At 45.8% G+C, this 21,467-nt stretch overlaps 1 protein-coding gene across 4 annotated transcripts; it reads left to right on the top strand.

The window, feature by feature from the left end:
* The first annotated feature begins 9,332 nt into the window (after positions 1 to 9,332).
* LOC119180035 (uncharacterized) lies at positions 9,333 to 21,231 on the top strand. 4 transcript variants are annotated; one of them, XM_075868712.1, is made up of 5 exons: positions 9,334 to 9,985; positions 13,899 to 14,006; positions 14,859 to 14,994; positions 16,466 to 16,653; positions 20,970 to 21,231. In XM_075868712.1, exons 1-3 carry the CDS (start codon positions 9,542 to 9,544, stop codon positions 14,979 to 14,981), a joined length of 675 nt encoding a protein of 224 aa, XP_075724827.1. In that variant the 5' UTR covers positions 9,334 to 9,541; the 3' UTR covers positions 14,982 to 14,994; positions 16,466 to 16,653; positions 20,970 to 21,231. The 4 variants fall into 4 exon arrangements, 3 of the variants coding, with proteins under 3 accessions (XP_075724828.1, XP_075724827.1, XP_075724826.1); XM_075868711.1 differs by having other exon boundaries at positions 9,412 to 9,985; positions 16,474 to 16,653; XR_012884809.1 differs by lacking the exon at positions 9,334 to 9,985 and adding an exon at positions 10,248 to 10,453 and having other exon boundaries at positions 16,474 to 16,653.
* The last annotated feature ends 236 nt before the right edge of the window (positions 21,232 to 21,467 follow it).

Below are 21,467 nucleotides of genomic sequence, written 5' to 3'. Positions count from 1 at the left end.
ACAAAGGCAATTCTTAAAATTTCTGGTGAACAGCAGTAAACTACACGGGTCATTAAATAAGGATTTGTAAAATTTACAAAAATTCAAGAATTTCACGCAGTTCAACATTTTCAATATAATTTGGCAGCGCTGGCTTTATTGACCAAAATGGACATGCTTGTGACCTACATATGAGAAGGACTGGACAAGAACTACTTTAACTTGCTTAGAGCATAAAATTATGTTAAAGAGCTTCACTCGTGCACAAGAGTTGCATGGCTGTAATGATAAGATGGACAGTTTCGAAGTGACATGAGAAAATGCAAGGAGAAGTTAGAAATTAGAAATTATTCGCTCCTTACCTTTTCATCCACTATTTCAAGCTATAAGGCTAATTGTAGATGTAGTTACTAGTACGCATATCTTACTTTCGACTGAGGACCACAACTATATCTATTTACCAGAGCCAAAACGCCAACAAAATATAGCCTTAACGGCAGTGCCAGTCTATTCTTCAGCAGCTAGAAACTTCTCGCATTTACTTTTCATGCACCCTGACCGCCCGCGACGTATACGCTCAAGGTAACAATCACATAGAAGTAGCCAATCAGTGAGCAAAAAAGGAGCACACAACTCGTCAGCTGACAGAAAACGTCAAAGTAGGAATGCGACCACAAGAAGGCAGAACTCCGACATTGCGGACGCTTTGAAGCCAACAATGTCAAAATTGAGCAAAACAGGAAGAAGTTAGGAGAGAATAAATTCGTGAGGACGACGGTCATCCCAGGCACTAAGGTCAGAAGTTCAAAACTGTGGTGCTCTTTTTTTCTTTTCTCCTTGTAAACTGGACTTTCAAACAGTTAAGAAAAGGCCACGCAATCTACGGGTCATGTGCAGCTGAGAGCTGATAGGCTGTCAGCTGGTATTCTACAGTGCTAAGAAAGTGCAACAAACCAACGTGCTTAGAGATAGAGCAGTGTAGCATGCAATGACAAAATTTAGTTCGAATACAGATGCCGGCTAGACCATTCCCAATTGCATAATTGCTTAAAACATGCAATAAAAGAATCGTTAAAAAGAAAAGAAAGATGAGGTCTGTGGTGTGGCCTCACTGGCGACCACCTGCCGATAATGCACTCCCTCACCAGGGCAGGATTGGCCATACTGGTGCAGTATTTGGCCACTGCCTCCCTTACGAAATTATCAATTAATAAATTGTATTGAGCACCTCCAAATTTTAGTAAGTTTCACCTTACTACCCAATGAAGTAAAACTACCCAATGCTTTTACCATTCCAGTGAGGCAATTTATATTAAGCACGGAAAATTCATTAGCCCAATAATTCAAATGGTACAATGTGCCGCCAGCCGTCAAAGTTTATTCTCACTCCACTTTCTCGTATGCCGACGAGTAGTTGCGTACCAAACACTACTGGAAGTACTAAAGTATTGGAACCAGTACCAGCCATTTCGGATATTCATTCCAAAAGACTGGGCGTGCAAAAGCACATGCAAAAGGAAGCCCAAACACTTGAACACATTTATGATTGTGTGAGTATTTGCTTACCCAGTCTTCCAGTATGAATACTTACCAACTAGCTCAGCTCTATTTGATTCTAAAGATACGTTTACAATAACAGAGTAACGGAATAATAGCTTGAAATAACAACCCAAATTATCTCAGCTATATATATTGTAAACCATCATTCTATTATTCTCGGTTATTTCAGCTATGTGACTGAGAGTTGCTCGCTGCATTTTTTTGCCCCATTTGAAATCCTGTCAACAAATTGAGAGTGTGCATTTCTGTCTCGCAAAAGATCGCGGGAATGAAACGCCATCGATCTCTGTAAGTGATCGGCTCTGAGTACTGTTTTCTGCAATATATTTTTTGTAATACTGGACAATTCCGAAGATCAATTTGGTTCCGTCTAGGCTGTTTCCAGGCCTCAGCTGGGTAATGCAAGCTGTTTCTAGGTCGTTGCTAGGCTTTAGCTAGGTGTGCTGGGTCTTTAGCTTGATTCTCAGCACATGCGGTTCAAGTACCTGGTCAAACGAATTGAGAAGCTAGGTTTAAAAATAAACGTGGAACTAATTTTATCCTTCGGAGGGATTACATTAGGTTATAGCCACAGGGAGGTTTTCTATGCTGTGTGCGAGTACATAAGGGCAACAAAGAGATTACCCTGTTATCCTATTAACGTTGTTATTTACGGCTACGAGACTACCTGAATGCCTGACTTAGCACACTTGATGATCCTGCCACCCGGTTCTTGGCCGATCCCCCTTTGTGGGCGAGTGCCAGCAAAGCTGAAGGTTCATCATCATCATCATTAAACACACAGCTCCCAGACAAGACAATGATGTAAGAACTGGAGAGACAGAACCTTGCGCCGAAACCATGAGTTCGCAAGATTTTCTTTACCTATTTCTGTTTTCGTGGCTGTCTTCCCCAGTCGTAGCGAGGGGCACCACCGCGCCAGCTGTGGCCTGTCCCGACGGCCTTCAGCCATGCCCTACGGCGGTCTCCACGTTCCATGACAAGTGACACTTGCCAGTGTGGTGGTATCGCTCATCGTTCTTCCATTTCAGGCCGGCTGCACGGTGAACGAAGTTTGAGTTAAAGCAAACGAGGTAACGACCACCAGCTGCACTGAACACCTACAACGACACATGGCATAGCACGAACAACGCATTGGGATAGTTACCGATCAAACAGGCCTCACCGCACTTTACGTCTCATCGCAGTAGAATTTGTGGGCAGCTTCGAACGCGTGGGAAATCCATATTTGTCACTGTGCAGGAAAAAATGAAACTCATATTGAGAGATGACTCAGTATAGTTCACTATACTCGGTACGAAAACGAAACCAGCGCCGAAAAAAACCGGAAGTACCAGAAGCGCGTAGCAGCTCATGTGGCCTTGAAGCCTCATGTACGTAGCCAATCGTAGCCAACGGTGTAGCCTTTTTCAACCTAGTTCTAGAAACGTTGGCCTTTTTGGCGGGTGTTTAGGTAACTTTAGGTAGCTTCAGCCAGGGGCGCATGTGTGAAACGCTGTGTATGTGTGAACATGACGTTACTGCGACATAGCGTCATAGTATTCATAACATGACCGTATGCGCATCGCGAAATTGGGTACTTTGTATTCGTTAACCTGTGCTTGAGTGCGATAACGACGTCGCTGGAACCTTATTGGACCTCTGTGCATGCATATATAACGAAGAAGCCAGAGTGCTAATAGCCCCTATACTAGCATGACAACACAAAGTTCGCGTTCCACCAGTTAGGTGCTCCAACGTGAATGTTTCACGTGGCGTCAGTGCAAGCCTGGCTTGGCCCGAACGTCAGATCTTCGCCGAGTCTTTTATTGTTTTTCTTTCTTCTGAAAAATGAGCGACAAAAGCGGTGATGGCACTTCGGCTGCCTTAGCTGCGAAACGAGCCGCCCGAGCCGAGACCCAGCGGGGCCGACGTCAGAATCCACAGGTGCGCGCCGCCGAAGCGCTAGCGCAGCGCCTCCAGCGCCAGGAGAATCGCGCTAAAGTTCGCGCCGTAGAAGCGGCATCTAAACGCCGTCGCCGTGCAGACCTAAGGTCCCTAGATGAATCATCTAGGGACCTTATGCAGACCCTGCTATACGCGCCGCCTGGCGCCGTCGCCGTCAAGACCCGCGAGTACTTGCCGCCGAAGCACAAGCTAGACGGCAACGCCGCCGGAAAAATCCTGCCGTCCGCGCTGCTGAAGCTGCAGCCAAACGCCACTGGCTGGCAAAGAGGAAGGGCGCAACGAAGACGTCCCAGAAGCCGTTTACAAACAGTTCACTTGGAAGTGCGTGTTCCGTGTTTATTCAGCCCAAGTTCCGAGATGACTCGAAACAACAAACAAACGAGTGTCGCCGTGAGACCGCCCAGTCGGCGTTTTCTAACCTAGACCTTCGTCAGCATTGGCCCCGTTCGACATTCGCGTAACCTGTGGACGGCGTTCCTCGTCTTTTTTACAACTGCCTCAAGGAAAGTCCACGGAAGCCAGCGCACCTCCCGCAAGCCACTGCGGTGAGTAGAACGTTTCTTGTATCTACAAATCCTGCTCGCGAAAAGAAAGCATGCAATAGCTGCATTGAATTCCCTGGAGCGGCTGTCCTGATCTTTTGGATAAGTTCCCTACAGACGCAGGTGGTAATCGTTAAGGCTGCCCACTAATTGCTCTAGTAGTGTCATCGGAATGCAGCTTACCTTAGAAGCCCAGTTTGAGTTCCACTAACGTCATTTGCTATTTGTTGTACAAACTGTTGCCTTCATTTTTATAGGACCAGTTGTGAGTAGAAGTATTTACCCAATTTGCATGACACATACTTATTTAGTGATGGACTCCAATTGCATGGTACACTCTGATTACATTAAATGGCAGCAAGCTGAGACCTTATGTTTCTTCGCACCTAAAACAATTCACAGCTAAAGGACCCCTGACAGCAAGAGCTTTGTTCGCAACTTTTTGCCACAATTTGTAGCTTTTTTTTTGGGTAATCACGAAACTCAATCTTAAATGCTCTAGTGCATCATATAATTAATGCTACCATCCTTAATTGAGAAAAATTTTGCATCAGTTCGAAACACCTTCCTAAATACCATAATAAACTAGCACCCTACGGCAGGCGAGCATCTGAGACTACGTGCACACCAGCTTTGGTGACGCTAAATGTGCTGTTTTCAAATCGGGGGACCCACATGCGATGAAGAATCAAATGATGTAGGTGCTTTGAACTTGCTCTGCTCAGGAAATTGAAATGCATTCCTGGCGTTGACTGCGAAAACTACCTTGAGAGCAAACTGACAACGGAGCGAGTGGGATGGTGAACAATAGTCCTCACCAGGTGCCAGTTGGGGTATTAGGCACAGCTTGCAAATGTTCTCCGACGTCAACAATACTCGCCTACATATGAGGCCTTCCTCTGCATCATACTTGTGGCGAGGTGCGGCTAACTCACATTAGCGCTCATGCTTACTTGAAACCAAATTACATTATCCTGAAGGTAATGTCGAGCAGTAACATTCGGAAGTGACACAACCATCTTGAGGTTCCAATTTTGGTGTCAGGGGTCCTTTATTAAGCATGAAAGCTGCTGGGCCATCGCACTGTACCACTCTCCGTGGGGTGATAACTCTGCCTGTTACATGTAGCCTGTGATTTATGATTGGCACTTTTCGACAAGTAACTTCTCGAATAATTCAAGTAGGACATGGACGAGCACATGGTGCAGCGTGAACACGTACGATTTCAACAAAACTGCTGTGAAAGTCTACTTTATTCGAAATCCTACACGTTCGAGCCACATTAGCAGATCACAGGCTAGGTTTTCTTGGCTGCTAGAGTTGCAAATGAGCCAAGAATCTTAAAAAGAAGCTCAAATCCTCAAAATAAGACTGCCATATCCGAGAGCGGACTGCTAGAAAGAGACAAAGGAAAAAGGGGGCTGATTAACCAATTGTATATGCTCAACAAGGTACCCTACACATGGGAAGGTAAATAAAATAGATAATAAAAAAAGAATACACAAAGAGTAGGGGGAAAAATACAGAATGGACAGTGAACAAGAACTTACAAAACATCAACGTCTGCTAGTGGTTCATAAGCGTTCATGAAGTCCAGTCGTCTTCAGGAAGCACAACAGTGATTTTGTGGCGTTGCTCACGTATGAAAGCTTAGATCTTAGGATTTAATTTTTCCGAAGGTAGTCTTGCAATGTACAGTGAAAATACAGTTGCTTTAAAATATGGTAATGCTAAAGGGCCTAAGTTTGGACCTCTTGTTGTTGTTGTAACTGGCAATACAGAGGAAAATATCTAGCAGACTATCAGTAAGCAAGAGAGCGATAAAAGCATTTTATTTTGTTACTTGCTTCCACGACTATAATTATATAGACATCTTGACACCCCCATGGTTTGCCTATTGTTGCTGTGCAAGTGTTCAGGAATGCGGTTTTCAGTTGCTGGCGACACTGAAAAGTGAAAAGTGCTTAGTACGACATCAGTACTTTTTTCCTTGTTTCCAACACTTTATCAGCTACTGCTCTGAACCTGCATGTAATAATGGTAGCATAGGCTGATTACAACTACTCTTCAAGCATGAAAAGGAATGTATTGAAGAATCCTTATTTTATGTCAGCCTTGCTCTTCTGTCAATACGTGCTCATAGCGGTACTAGCTTGGTAGCTATTCATTGTTACGTTATTGCGTACTACTTAAAAAATGAACACTTAGGAGACAAATAGTTCTTTGTCTCCTAAGTGTGTCTGTATAGTTCTTCATCTTGTAAGTGTTAATCTTTTTTAAGTGGTGCGCAGTAACGTAACAATGTGCACATATTTTTCAATAAGTACTCAATGCAAGTCACCTGAGTTCCAAGATGCATCAGAAAAGCACAACAGCCACCATGAAATTTAGAGTGCACATACTATGTAGCAGTACATCAAGAAACAGCAGCAATGCACTCATCAGTGATACCACGGGCTCCAGCAGCAACCACTGTTACTCTAAGTATTTTCCTAAACACCAAAATTCATTTACAGCAATTATAAAACTGTTACAGCCACATACCACTTGAAGGAACGCTGAAACAGTGTCAGTGTCTATAGACTAGGGCATCTTCAAACCATTCACACTACAAATTTAGTGACAAGTCGTGAACTGAGGCTGTTACCGACAATTATATCATATCCTCCTTGTCACCCCTGCCTTGCCCCCTCAACTCATGAGACTCCCTGGTAGTTGCAGAGCTCTCATAAGTGGCCTTGACGATTTCAGCTTTGCCCAGCCATGACCCCCGAGATTGCACGCCGGCAGGTTGCATGTGATCTCAGAGACCATAAACCCAGTGCACACGGCAGCATGCACGTCGTCTCGCAACGGAGTGGTCGGTATCTGCTCTGACAGGTGCCGACACCCTACTAGCCAGTCGTTCTTATGCACATTCCACACCAAATCGAATCAGAAACATGGGTGACGATATGCTTCCAGTGGATGTCGTACTGTGAATGGGTGGTTAGAAACGCTCAGCCGCAATGATCTGCAACTATTTGCAGCTTTAGACGTAGTAATGAATAACACAGTTTACACAGAGGGCTGAGCACTTGGTCAACTACTCCAATGTGTTTGCGCAAAATCGTCAAAACCGTTTCAGGGCCTCTTAAAAAAGGATCGCACCCATATGGCCGAAGAGGGGTAGCCATACCAATTGCCTTCGCGGATAATGTAGTCATTCTGCTCATGTACTCAAAAATCTCAAGAATGTTAAAAATCTCAAAAATGTGCCAACTATCCGGCTTATGATGTGAAAAAAGCACCAATCAAGGTGCTTTCTTGGATGGATTCGTCCTTGCGGTGGGAATGCTGCTGCCCTCTAAAGCAGTACTTGGCATTGTGATTTCTTGTTTCCTCCATACTCTTGCTGTGCATAAGTTATGCAGACTAGTCACTTCGCTCTCTGTAATCGGTGATATTGTATGGACTAGCACAGTGCTTTGGCCACACATCAAAGGGGCCTACAACTGGCTGGAACATGTTATCAGATTCTGGCGGAAATGAAAACACTGTCAATTATAGTGGCAGATTCAAGCATAATTTCCGTGATCTGAATGGAATATATTGTTACGGTGCATCATCGACAGGAGCAAGCGTGGCACTTTATGTAGGCGTCGGCGAAGGTTCGCGCTCAATACAGAAATGTGCGCTCCAGTATCTATAAGGGCAGAAATAGCCACACCGTCAACGTCTAACAAACTTTGTCTCGTCGGAAGCGTCAAGAGAGGATTTGTGGAGGGAGTCGAAAATGCAGCGTCACCTCCGGGCGCTGCACCGTTCAGTTTTCCGGGCAGGCAGGAGCGGGGTTGAATGGGGACGACGGCCTGCGAGTCTGCGGTGAGCGAGACGACTGGTGACGTCCTGGAGGCGAACGCGACTGACGACCATGCGGTGACGGAGATCGGCTGTTGAACCTTCTGTAGTTGTTGGGTGGAGAAGGCTGCGCGGCAGATGCGAAGCGGGTGCTGTCCTGTCGGTAGTGAGGTTGAGATGAAGTCCGAGGTGGCGAGGACCAGCGGTAATTGCAGTAACGGACGACATGACCGATACGGTGGCAATGAAAACAAATTGGTCGATTGTCGACGGTTGTCCACGCAGCAGGGTCGCGAGATCGGGCCGTCAACTGCTGCTCGTGATAGGACGAGGTGGACGCCATGGAGCTTGCTGCGGGCTGGGCAAAGTGCACACCGAGGGAATACCTATGCTGGTGAGTTCTTGGCGGACGATGGCTTGAACCATGTTAGCAGTGAGTGGGGTCGTGTCACTTGCAGCTGTGTGAGCAGGAGCAGAGGCAATGGCTTCAAGTTCACGTCGTACAATTCGGGTCACCTGATCAGATGAATCTAGAGGTGGCGGCTGTGTTCTTGCACGGTCTTCGCAAGACGACGTTGCAGCCGTATTCGAAAGGCGGGTAAACACGCTGTTCGCAAAGTGCCACGCTTGCTCCTGTCGATGGTGCACCGTAACAATATTTTTAAAACACATTTAAGTCGCACACATGCACACACAAAAAAAAAAGGCGGCATGTTGCCCAGCATTGCTGGGTGTAGTCTGATGCTTTCATGCACATCATAATTAGTGCCCAAATTTAAAGTATGCACACTGTTATTTATCACCGCTAATTCTAATGCGTCCTACATAGTAAAAGAAGTTGCATGCCCCTTTTATCTTCGTTACCACTAGTTGCAAGTAATGAATCATGTCGAGCTACCGCGCATGCGCAGTGAACCGCCGCGCACGAACACGAACCGCCCTCGCGCTCACCCAACACCCTCTAGAGGGTGTTGGCTCACCCAACGCCGACTAAATTTCAAGGCCGAAAGGCTGCCGCAGTGACGTCAGAGGGTGGGGGCCCAGTTACGCCACGAACGCGGCGGAAAGCCTGTGTTTCGTTCACGCTTTAGGAGAACCAACGCTCCCGCTCTCGCAGCTGCTGCGGCTTGATTGGGCCGAATAAAAGATGTGGGAAAAAAAGTCTTGCTGAGCATGCTCAGTTGGACAACCGGGCCCCAACCTCTGACGTCACTGCGGCAGCCTTTCGGCCTTGAAATTTAGTCGGCGTTGGCTCACCTCCCACTGTTTGCAGAATGTCTTATTGGTGTATTTCATCATAATCGCTGCGAATTTAAAAGTTTGGTTATGACGAATGTTTCACAGCGTTTTCCGTGTTACCATTCCGTGATTAACGCCGAGGTTTGGATTTTAAAAAGTGTCATAAAAATTAGTTTTCGGTCCCTTTAATGTTGCACAGGTGCTAGATGTTGGTTTTCCAACATGCTAATGTAACGTTATCCCCAACGTTTCCAGAACTAGTTCTAGAAGCGTTGGTTTGAGGGCGCTTCTAACGGCTTTTTAGCCGGCCCTCGATCGGCTACGGCTCAGCGGCCGGCTTGATCGCTCAGCTGGTGCAGCTGGTTTCCCCGCGATCGTGTGATTTCAATCAAAACATTTTCTACCAGTAGGTGTTCTGTGTTTCTACTTTCGCCATGGATGGCACGCCGCAGAACGCCTACGGCACACCGTCTGGCACTCGGTGGACTGGGCTATCCGTGCGCGCGCTTCAGCGCAAGCGACAGGCCGAATCCAATCATCCGGCAGAGATAGCTAGACGGCAGGCCGCGAAAGCCAAAGCAAAGGCAAAGTTACTCGCTGAAACAGCGGAGCAAAGGGAGGCCAGGTTAGCGCGTTATAGAAAAGCTTACGAAGCGCGGAAGCGCGCCAAAACCGAAGCCAGCGCACTTGTCGTTCAGCAGTGCGAACAAGATGACGCCGTGGACGCAAGCAGCGGCCGCGTGAACAGCTCGGAGGCCGAGGCAGCAATGCGGCGGGCTCGCCGTCAAGCGGATCCTGCGGTCAGACGTCGCGAAGCAGAAGCGAAACGGAAGCGGCGGCAAGAGAACCTCGAAGAAGTACGGGCGCTGGATGCCGCGGTAGGTGTTCTGTGGTCAGGGGTCAGAAGCGGTCGCTGCCTGATGTAGGCGGCGCTGCCGACGCGTGCTTCGCGTGCGACTTCCTCGGCCACAGCTGCAAGATACCTGGCATATATATATATAATGTATGTAGGTCATCAAAATGTATGTAGTGCGGCAAGGTTCCTTTTGGCGTTGCATAAGTGGTGTCCAGACTGGAAGGGTGGTTGTTGCCAGACTGTCGCTAAATTTGGCAAATAAGTTTTTTTCTTGTAGTTGTGGCTTCTCCGTAAGAGTTTGGTGCTATCCGCGGTGCATTTCTTGGCTGAAAATTTTTCTGCTGTAGTTGTGGCTTCTTCGCAAGAGTTGGGTGCTATCCGCGGTGCATTTCGCAAGTGCATGAGCGACGCTGGCCGTTTTAATTAACGGAATGTACCGCGCCTAGCAGAAGTCGAGCGCGGCGCTGCTGCGCAATTAAGAGGCCATTGTGTATGTATATTGTGTATGTATATATTGTGTATGTATATGTGTATGTATATATAACAACGTGGTCACGTCTCTATATGTTAGTAAGAGATGTGTACAGAGGATTCGCGGGTTGTGGACACGGCGGTGATTTATTGTCTGTGATTGTGTGTGGGGGAAGCTTGCCACCTGTTTCCTCTAATTGACTACAGTTCTTTGGTGCATACATGTGTGGCATACGTTTAACCTTAGTTTGTCGAAGTAGTTGAAAAATCTCAAAGTGATGGGGTGCGATACCGCTGTGTGCGTTTTTGGCGGACTTGCCGTGGAATACATTCTTCATTCGCAATAGCTAAGGCATGTGGGATCTTAAATTATGTGAAGTTAGCAACGACACAGGCCAATTGCGAGGTCAAAAAAAAAAAAAACGCTTGGCCACTAGATCTTATGTGTGCAGAAGAAATAACAAATGCTCACATTCCCTCCCCCCCCCCCCGAAAAAAAAACCGTACTGCACGACCTTCAAAAACAGTTTCCGTCACGTTTTATAACAAGGATATTGTTTTACGTTATATATCACGGGAATCATGCCACTTTTGCCCCAGAGTAATTGCCCTCATGCAAGCAATGCAGAATAATAATTGCCGAAGCTGCAGGAGTCCAGTAGTGCAAATGACAGCTTGAGTGACTGTGATTGGTGTGATTGGATCACTGTACTTTGGATTCTCATGCATGTGGTGTTTGGGTTTAATATTTTTCAAGTCTCAGCAAAGAGTGGTTCATCCGAATTTGTGGTATTGGTAATGGGTATATTCTTTGTGATGCCATGGAACACAGGTACTACTCCCAGTGGAGCAGTTTCCTCCTAAGAAGGGTCTCTGCTTAAGATCTTGTAAATCATTTCTGGTGGCAGATAAGTTAGATAAGGATATTAGTTATATTGGGAACAATTAAGTGCAAATATAGGCATTCATATAGATCCGAAAGACACTGGGCACTGGATGAGGCACCCAGTAGCCTCATCGTTGCGAAGGTGGTACTGCTTCTCAATCCTTATTCTCTTTACCTTATAAGAGGCATAGCATAAAGTGCGCATACCCTGTGATATAACTCATTATAAGCATTAGTCATCGTGTGGCTAAACAGCAGCAGACAATGTACAGTAATTCAGACGGCTCTTTCGTGCAGCATGACAACTTGTCCTGCAGGCTTTGAAATGTGTCACTTTTAGAACGAAGCTTTGTTTGGCTAGGTTCTGGTGCAGTGTGTCCATGGACAAAACGATGTGTAGAACAATTTTTGGAGCATATTTGGATCGGTTTCTGTATAAAGTCCCTTAGCACAGGGGCTCCTTGTCACTGCCGACGTGTCTCTCACAAGTTTTGTGATACTCTCTGGTAGCACTTTTGAGAAACCATTATGCCCATTTTTGCTCTTGATGAAAAGATTTTGCTAAAAGGAAGAAAGGTCATTGAAAAAGCACGAACACACGCAAGCATGAATGGGTTCGAAAACAACACAAATCCATTGCCGCAAAATACTTAACCGCTGCTGTTGATTCGAGTTTTGCCATGTTGGGTAGCTGTTATCGTGAAAAAAGAGCAGCTCGTCCACCTAGAGGCTGACATGAGCAAAAGCGTTCGTGCGCCCGGTGCCAGCACATGAATACTACCGATGTGGATTAGGTCGTTGGAGCACTATGTAACTGAGGCGCACACCACTGTGACTGCACAAAATTTGACCTTTTTTCGAGTTGACAGTGAGGTTTCAACGAGCGCTTATCAGCGACCAGTTTGGCACCACATGTGCGGTCCCCTATCGTCTTTGGCTCAGCAGAGACTTGGCCAGATCGACGATGGGGAAAGGGGGGGAGTGATTTTTAAATGAAAAGAAGAGGAAAGTGAGCCCCGTAACTGTTCTAAGACAACGTGCAGGATGCCCAAGAGGCTGATATGGGTGCAAATGTTTTGCCGTAGTGCAACTCATAAGCACATTGAAGCTGGAGCCTCTTTCAGGCCTTGGTGCCTTTTGCTCGTGCGACTTTTCTGTAATGTTACAGAAAATACAAATTCTTTCTTTCCGATGCTGTGGAGGAAGAGCTAGTACGTGCCGTGAGGCATTGCTTAAAGGTTTGGTACCTCGGCTTTGTACTGTCAGCTGTCAACATATACCTGCCCATACCGCAGCGCTTACCGAAGCTGAACATAGTGGGGGAGTGACTAGCAGCACCAAGTCTTTCATTCATGGCCAAAGGGTGCTTGATATACATGGACATACTATACCAATATTTACTACTGTAGACCTTTCATAGTAGCAGCTTCGCTGACTTCCATCTTCGCTATAGTGGGAAAATTCTGCATTTTTTGCGGCTTTCGTGTGCAACTTCAGTATACAAGTCCAATTTATATATTGAGAAGAGTGCAAAATTCAGTCACTGATTCAGAGTCTATTCCATTTTTGTTGTGTGTGGTGTTCAGGGAGCAGTATCAGTGACAAATCATGAACTTCACTTGAGCTCCTTAGAACACCAAACTAGAATATCCTAGAACACACACTTGCCTCATGCCACATTGCCATTTAGCAGCATGCACTGAATATTTTAAGCCGTCAAACGTTTATCTTCAAAGTGGAGGAACAAGGACAAACATTAAAGAAAAAACAAATACTGACACTTACTCTCGAGTGAATGCTTATTTGGGGTGCATTGAATTTAATGGAGTTACATCCTTGTGCTAGGCCGATGCATCATTGTTTTTCATGACATCAAGATACATCAAGGAAAACCTACGAACCTCGTACTTTGAAACATTACTGACGAAACTTTCAGTATTAAGTTTCTATGGCTACAGAATTATTTACCTCATTTACCAGCTTGAATTATCACTATGAATCTAAAATAATTGAAATAACCATCATCGATACATTTTGCTTATTTCCATGCACCTTTCTAGGGCTTGCTGGTGCAGCTGTCAACATGGCTTATGTGTCACTGTTTCGTGTGGTCACATGCATAAGCGTGCAAAGGGTTTTCTTTGAGAGAGGACCAAGGCTCATCCCAGTGCCCCCACCTTCCTGTTATACATGTATGGGCCCCACTTTGCACCTTGCCTCTCGGGTGACTAGGGGGTGCTTTCCCCTCTCCCTCGAACGGGTCCCACATGGCCGGATGTGTTCGTAACACGTCCCAGGTTATTCCTTTCTCAGTGTGCCCTGAAACCAAAACTATGACTGGGTGCTACACGACGTCAGAACATAATTAACTGTCATGTGCTTGTGCAAATGAGGTTTCCGGCCGTGATCAATCAACATTGGTTACTTATCAGAACGGAGAAAACAACATACAAAGCTTTTATGTCAGCATCCCTGTGACATTGTGAACCCGTAAAATTTGCTAGCTTTTGTATGTCTCTTTTTTTAAATACTTGCTGCACGTGTTTGATTGTCTCACTGTTTCCCGGTCGCTTTGCAGTTTATAGGTGCCACACGTAACTCGCAGCACACCTGCATCAATTGTTTGCTGAGTGACGGTACATTAAGGAGGAGGCCACGGCGATGTTACGGTAAATGCATTGGAAAGGTGAGGCTCGCAGATAAGAGATGAGGTTTCATGCTCGAGGCAGTGGTAGTCACGGCCGTCTTTTTCATGAAGAGTGGCAAGTGACCTCACTTGCACCAGCGACTCTCCTTACCTTGTGCGTGGGATTTCGGGTGCATATATGTTTATTTCGAGCTATGCGTGCGAAAACTGCGATTTCGCTGTCTCCTTACTCTATGAAGCGTGAAACTCTGCAGAATCCACTGTTGTTTCTTCCTCCATACGGGTCAAAAAGATCAGCTCAGCACATTGTGCCTGAAAGATACGCTGTTGACTTGTGTACATGGGAATGTTTGCCGACCTAATATCAGAATACTTGCCGATTTTACATACCTTGTTCTGCGTCAGTGCCTTGGTTCAAGTTTCGTGACTTTCTCGTCGAATGTAGTTACCGTCTGGCGTAATAGTGCGGTTGTGTTTCGTGCGGGCCAGGTGCGATCAATTTCGATATCGCCCTCCAAATTCGACTATGCATGTCTGGGGTTGCGTGCAACTTTTGTGACTTACAAAAATGGATATGCTGTAAATATGCATGCTCTACAGCTTTCTCACATGAACAGCTGTCCTCAGGTCAATTATTAAGCAGTTCATTAATGAGCTTTTGTTAATCGCTCGCAACAGTGCCATTGGAGCTGTAGGAGGCTTACTGTCATAGTAGGAGGCTCCCAGTCATAGGACTTGAGTAAAAAAACCTTCATTATCGAAAAGAAAGGGACAGCATGTAGAGGTAGAGATAAGTTTTTTGTCTCCCTGAAATTTATTGCAGTGGTTTGTAAAACAAATGTGACAGTAAAGTCCGTGCTTCACTCATTCGAAAAATTTGTGCTCTTCAAGGATGAGATCCTGCCTGAGCACGCCAATCATTCATCGCAGACAGAACAACACATCACTCTAGTCTGGTGCCCAAGGCCAAATGTTTCAACACGCAATGCTGAAGTGCAGATGGACCTCGTGTGACAGCTGTGTCAATGTGAGTGCTTTGGAGGCTTTCTTTGGTGGCAGTGGTACCAGGTTGATCGAGAGCCCGAAGAAAACATTGCCTTCACGAGTAAGCAAGGCGGTTACTTGCGGTCACTTCGGTTCTCTGTGCACCAGCGTGAGAATACTCTGTTGAAAACATTGAAATCTCAGCGTGACCATGCTGAGCACCGAGTTCTTTGACGATGTGACTCAACTTTGTGGACGAACCAGGAGGGCCACATCTTGTTTATTGCACTGGCAAAACCTCCGCTACCAAATAACCGAAGTTAGCTAATGTCAGCCTCAGAGACACAAAATGGGCCGAGCAACTCTTTTTGGCACTATCACTATATGCTGCATACCAATGCATAATGGTGTTATTGTTAGGAATATACCTTTATAATGAATTTTCGAATATAACGAAGTTATTTGCATTGATTCGTAATTTTAAAGTTTAGAAGCTTGTTATGCCGGCTTACATGCTCTAAGTGTAGTAAATTTTAAAATGAACGTAACTCACATATTATCGTTTGCATTCTACAGAAAGTCAAATCCTGCTACTATTCAAAGTTGTTTAATCTTCCTTTGAACCAAAAATATGGCATTTGCACAGGGCTTGTCTCAATTTTTAAAAAAATACTCTGCATGTTTGTCAGGTCAAAAAAAAATATGCCCCTTTTCTTTACAATATATGATATATACTATTCAAATTTGATTCGAAATTATTCGACCAAAATCACTGTTCGCTTCGGATCTAAAATTCACTATTCGCATAAGCCTAGTAATTCCTCTGCTTGGATTTCGTCACTTGCCAATTGCTTGTTTACAAAATTCGGGTGGTCGGAAACAGTACGAAGCCACCTGCTGCTGCATCTATATAACTCATTGTGCAAGTTCTAAAACTTTAAGTGCCATAGTTTTCAAGGCATAACTTTTTGCCTTGCACTCGAGTAAGTTTCAGCTTCTTGATTGTCGTCAATGGGGTAAAAGGACAAAACAGTTCAAGGACGACAACAGAGCTTATTTTAAAACTGGCTCTGTTCAATGTCAAGCTCTGAAATGCATAAGTTGATTTGATTGATACGTGGGGTTTAACGTCCCGAAACCACCATATAATTATGAGAGACGCCGTAGTAGAGGGCTCCGGAAATCGTGACCACCTGGGGTTCCAAAATACACAGGTATGCTGGCACTTTACACTCCTGTATCAATCACAGAAGAGTTCGAAGAGCATGAAATTATTGCCCCCCCCAAAAAAAGCATCATCATGTATGCTACAAACAACTTTTTTTGTGTGTGTCTGTGTTTTAAGAAGTGCCTTTATGAGTATCGTAGTGGCATACTAGTACATACGTATTCATATTAAGACTATGTTTTCCAAGTATAATTTCGTTGAAAGTGCAGCGTTTTTACTTTGCAAACGTACTGCAACTCCACTAATGAGAAACGCAGCTTAAGGCTGACATACCGGCACCTTCCGGTTGTGCAGCTGTGGTGAATGCTCTGGTGAAATTCGGTGCGCACTGCAACGACCTGCAGCCCGACATCCTGATGTTGTTTCGAGTGCTCGCTCCTCCACACGGATGATAAGGTGCGCGACCGGTTTGCCTACTTCCGTCACGTTCCGAGGCAACGGCAGAAGGCCCTGGCACTTGCTACATCCTCAATGGTGAGATAATGCACAGCAGCAATTTCTGGGGGCTGAAGTGAATCCGTTTCGTAATTTTAAAGCTGGCTTTCCTGCTCCAAAGTTCACTCTACTAATGGGAGCCAGTCACTTGTCAGAAACATGTTAAGTGCAGTTTGCTTGCACTTCAACGAAGAAAACACCTACTCGGTCCTCATGATGCAAACTTGCATCATAGACGATCTCCAGCCCATGCAACTAGGACCTCCTTGCCACTTGAAGCATGACTGGTGCTGTCATTAGTGGGGCGAATATGCAGTGCAGGGAAGCGCACTTGGAAATTACGAAAAGGGTTTATTGGGTCCTTTTCGTGAACGCTCACAAGTAAGTGCAACGCACTTACTTATGAGCCCGCAGATTTGATGAGTGCCCGCAGATCTGACACCTATCAACACATATGTTCATGCAAAGATGATGTAAAAAGAGAGTGCAGTCAGTGAACTTGACTTGCTCAATGATTTGATTGCCCTAGCAGCACTTGCAAAGTACCTGGTAGAGCAAGTGTACAAGGTCACCTGAACTTTCAAGAGTCCGGATTCTTTGCTGTCAAACTTTTTTGGACTTTCTCCTCTCCTGTGTTTGCAGGTCTGAAACAGCGTCAGTTAACATGCAAAAGTCACTGTATCACAATGTAGCACACACATAACAAAGAACACACCATGAGCATTCTTTTTTTCATTTTTATTCACTCTACAGTGACTTATGTTGACCAACTTAGCCAAGAAGAAGCTAAAATACCATACATATGTGTTGTAATTTGTTTACAGGCGTAGTGGTTCGGAAAAGTCAGCCTAGCATAGATGATATATTTAGACATTTCTTAATACCTAGTTCTACAACTTTCAGTAGAGTTACTAGTCGAAAAATTAATTATGCCATTTTTTTTGTTAATTACTCAGCCAGGCAGTTTGGCAAAAAAAAATCATGATGTACTGTGCACTGTTTGAAACAGTACTGGGTCAATGGCACTTGTGGAGGTTTTTTTTTTTAAATACATGGTGCAAGTTAGCTCAGCATGATGGGCATTTCCGCTCCTTTCTCCGGTGATCTTATTTAAGATTACTCAAACTGGCTGTTCTTGTAAGATCTGCATACATAAAATCTAAATTAAATTAAACCTGCAGTAGACGTCACTTTCCAGTATCTCAAGGAGTATGACTAAATGGAAGTACAGTCGAATCCCGCTACAACGAAATTGACGGGGGCGGGTGAAAAACTTTGTTGTCGCGGAAATTCGTTGTTGCGATATGGTATAACACATACATGACAATCGACTTGCTCACTCGAAAACAAGCTTTAATTCCAAAAATCTGTCAACTTCGCCTGTTTTCGCTTCTTGCCAAGCGATGGCACTACATGACTTTCGCACGCCGCCAACAGAGCCATTGCTTTGTCATCGTCCTGCACCACAGAGCAACGACTGATGATGTCGAACGCGTCCAGCACCGACGAAGTCAATGGTAGCATGGGATCGCGTTGTGCGGTTATCGTATCTTCGTCTGACGAAGCACTCTATTCTTGTACCCTCTTTATGATGTCTTTGTCAGTGATTTCCTCGCGCATCACCAAGTCCGAGTCGGCTAGGAGGTACTCGTTAAGGTCCACATCAGCAGGCGCATCGCTTTCTTGCAGGTCTGCCCATCTGACTGCGATTTCTTCGTCGGGCCATTCGTCCTCGTGGCAAGCATCAATAGTAGAACCTGAAATCTTGACCCTCTCCAATTCGCGACTATGGCGCTCCCCGTCACACACCACGAAGCAGCAATCATTTGAAGCGCTATGAACAGGTCGATTTTCGTCTCTCGCCCCAACCGAGTGTCGAAAATCAGCCTCTGAATAAGACGCTTGCGGTGATTGCTCTTCACACTGGATGACCCCTTGGTCAAGGGGCTGAATGATGGACGTGCAGTTCAGGGGCAGAAACTTGAGCTGCATGTTTTTGAGCTCCACATCCTCAGTGGTGCGCACAGAACAATCGTCTAAATACAGGCACACCTTTCGGCCTTGCCTGCTCGTGTCCCGGTCGAATCCCCTGGCCCAATCACCAAAAATTGCACAGGTCAACCACGCCCGGCTGTTGCCCACACACCTCACTGGAAGGCGCCGATTTCCTTTGAAACAGCATGGTTTCGCGCTCTTCTCAATAATCCAAAGAGGCAGCTTATCTGAGCCATCCATATTGGCACACAGAAGCACGGTTACCCTTTTTTTTCTATGCTATCGTCCGTGACAGCGTTGCCCCTAAAATCCAAAGTCTTGTTGGGAAGCATCTCGTAGAAAAGGCCTGTCTCATCGGCATTATATATATCTGACAGTACGTAGTCTGTCAGGATGCTGCCGAGGCTGGCCGACATTCATGCGGCGGCACCTTTTGTATCCGCCGAAGCATCTTTACCGCACAAAACTTTGCCGATGACAATGTGGCGGGCTTTGAAACGGTTCAGCCAATCTACGCTGGCGTTAAAATGGTCAATGCCGAGCACGCAAGCAAAATCCAACGCTTTCTGGCGCACAATATCGCCGCTAAGGGCAATTTTCTTGGCCTGCGTCTCAACAAACCAGGTGTAGACAGCCTTGTCTAAGGCTTCATGCGTTGGCTGCGTCAACTTCTTGTGTTTCGCTGACATTCCTGAAGAAAAAGCTTTGATTATGGCGGAATGAAAAAAGTCTTCGTTGTGGCAAAAATTTCGTTGAAGCAGACTTTCTTGTGGCGGGATGCGACTTTACATTACCTGCGTAATGCCCCTGACACACGGGCACCCTGAAGTCCTTTAGACAAGGGGACATCTTTCGGAAAGGCGTTCGGGCGCAGTGACACACGACAAAGGAGTAACTTCTTTCCGGCAAAGATCCTTTTCGCAAAAGCAGATCCCGCATCTACTTTTCTGGCAGGAAGGGAGTACTCTCGCACACAGTGTGCATAATTTATCAATACAAGAAAACGTGTCGCAACACTGCGGTGCCCTGTCATTATTTTTTGTTTTGCGCTGAGAAAATGTTTTCATTTTCAGCAGCAGTGCGATTTGTTGAAAAGTGAAGGCCTATAGTCTTTCCATACTCTCAAACGCCTGCATTACGTCACTAGTGCGATCATGTTAGGGTTGGCAGCGGCAATTTCTGTGTCGGCGACGTAGTATCTTGTAACAATGGAGTCGGCTCAGTCGGTGAAGAAAAAAACCGCGCGTCCAGTGGACTGAAAAGGAGACCTAGGCGCTGATAAAGCTATGGGAGGACCATTAGGACGCCTTGCGAGGGCAAAAGCACAACGGTGGAGTGTACCAGGCGATGGCCGAGAGCCTCACCGACGCCGGTATTCCCCGTACACGGGCGTAAGTTCATCTTCGATGGAGCCGAGGGCGACAAGAGTCAGGCCCACCTCAACTATTGCTTTATCTCTGTCTCTGCGCTGAGACATCGCAGAACCATGGTGAAACGCGGCACCCCGTCACTGACCCAGCTGGACGCAGCCATGTAAAAAGCACGACAAAAACAAAAACAGCAAAACACCGACTGTTCATAGTTGCCAGACAAACTTAAGTTGCTGCTAAAAATGCAAAAAAGCGAAAGAAAATTATAGGTATGCGCATTATAAGCCACCAGACAATAAAAAAAACGGTTTTATGCTCCGGCGTCGCTGAATGTGATGCACATGCACAGATTCTTTTTAATATTTCCAATCTTGCTGCTTCCACAAACAGCGCCATTTTTCATGCAGCGTTCTTCTGAGGCACCGCCTAAAGCAGTAGTTCGGTGCCGTGTGTCATCAGCGCCACTCCTTGCTGCAAATAGTCCCCTTAGGCGACAAAAGGGGTTTACTTCAAAGTACTTTACTTTTGCCCGTGTGTCACGGGTATAAGATAGACAAATTGTAATGTGTTAGTTGTTCACGCTTGTTTGCCGTAACACAGTGCTACGTGCAGCATTATCCGAATGGAAAAGTAGCAACATTTAAATGTCAAGGCTGCAGACAAAATAAGCGTACTTATTGCGATGGTCCAACGTCCGTAGATTCTAACTGCATTGACTGTAATAATATAAAAGAAAGTCGTTCATGTGTATAAAAGAAGCAATCTGCTGCAGCATATGTACTCTTCAAACATGTATGTGCTTGTTACTTTTCGGAGGTAACAAACATGGGAATTGAAATGCAATGAACACTTGCAAATGTTTGAGCTGGTCGTAGACATTCCTCCAAAAAGATGTCTGGCTGGCTTCTCGTTCATGATGTTTAAGGAAATAAGATAATGTAAAATCGAACTAAGGGAGACTCCTCCGGGTGGTGCTGTCTTTGCTCGCAGACGCTGTACAGCAGATCATCCAGTTCTCGGGCACGAAGGTGTGCGAACGCTTGGACAAAGTGCCGGACGGCAAGAGTCCAGGTGCTACTCTTGCTCGGTGTCGACAGGGGCGGCCACGGCGTTCTGATGCGAGCGCAGCTGGCAACCACGGGCATTGCGCAAGGCGTCATCGTGAACCTCGCTGTGCAGAGCAAAGACCCAGATGTCTGCCAGGCCATCATCTTCGCAGTTAAATAAATAAAAAAAAAGTGTCCCAGTTGGACGTGCCGGGGCTGGCCTATCAAGTGTGTTTTACCCCCGAATGCAGAGATGTTACATGACTCGTACTTGATTCGTTCTTGACTTAAGACAGTCTTGCCGGTCGCCATAAATCGTTCTCGAACGTGCGGACAACTTGAAGGCGACTTGGCTCGGTCGAAGTCAGGACAAGTTTCAAGTCAGCTGCGGGGCTAGCTTGAAAGCGACTTCATGCGTTATTCCAACATGGCCACCTCTCGA

The sequence above is a fragment of the Rhipicephalus microplus genome, chromosome 7, assembly GCF_043290135.1.
Source record: "Rhipicephalus microplus isolate Deutch F79 chromosome 7, USDA_Rmic, whole genome shotgun sequence".
NCBI lineage: Eukaryota > Metazoa > Arthropoda > Arachnida > Ixodida > Ixodidae > Rhipicephalus > Rhipicephalus microplus.
The sequence above is the reverse complement of the archived record's forward strand: the minus strand, read 5'-3'. Positions and strand labels throughout refer to the sequence as shown.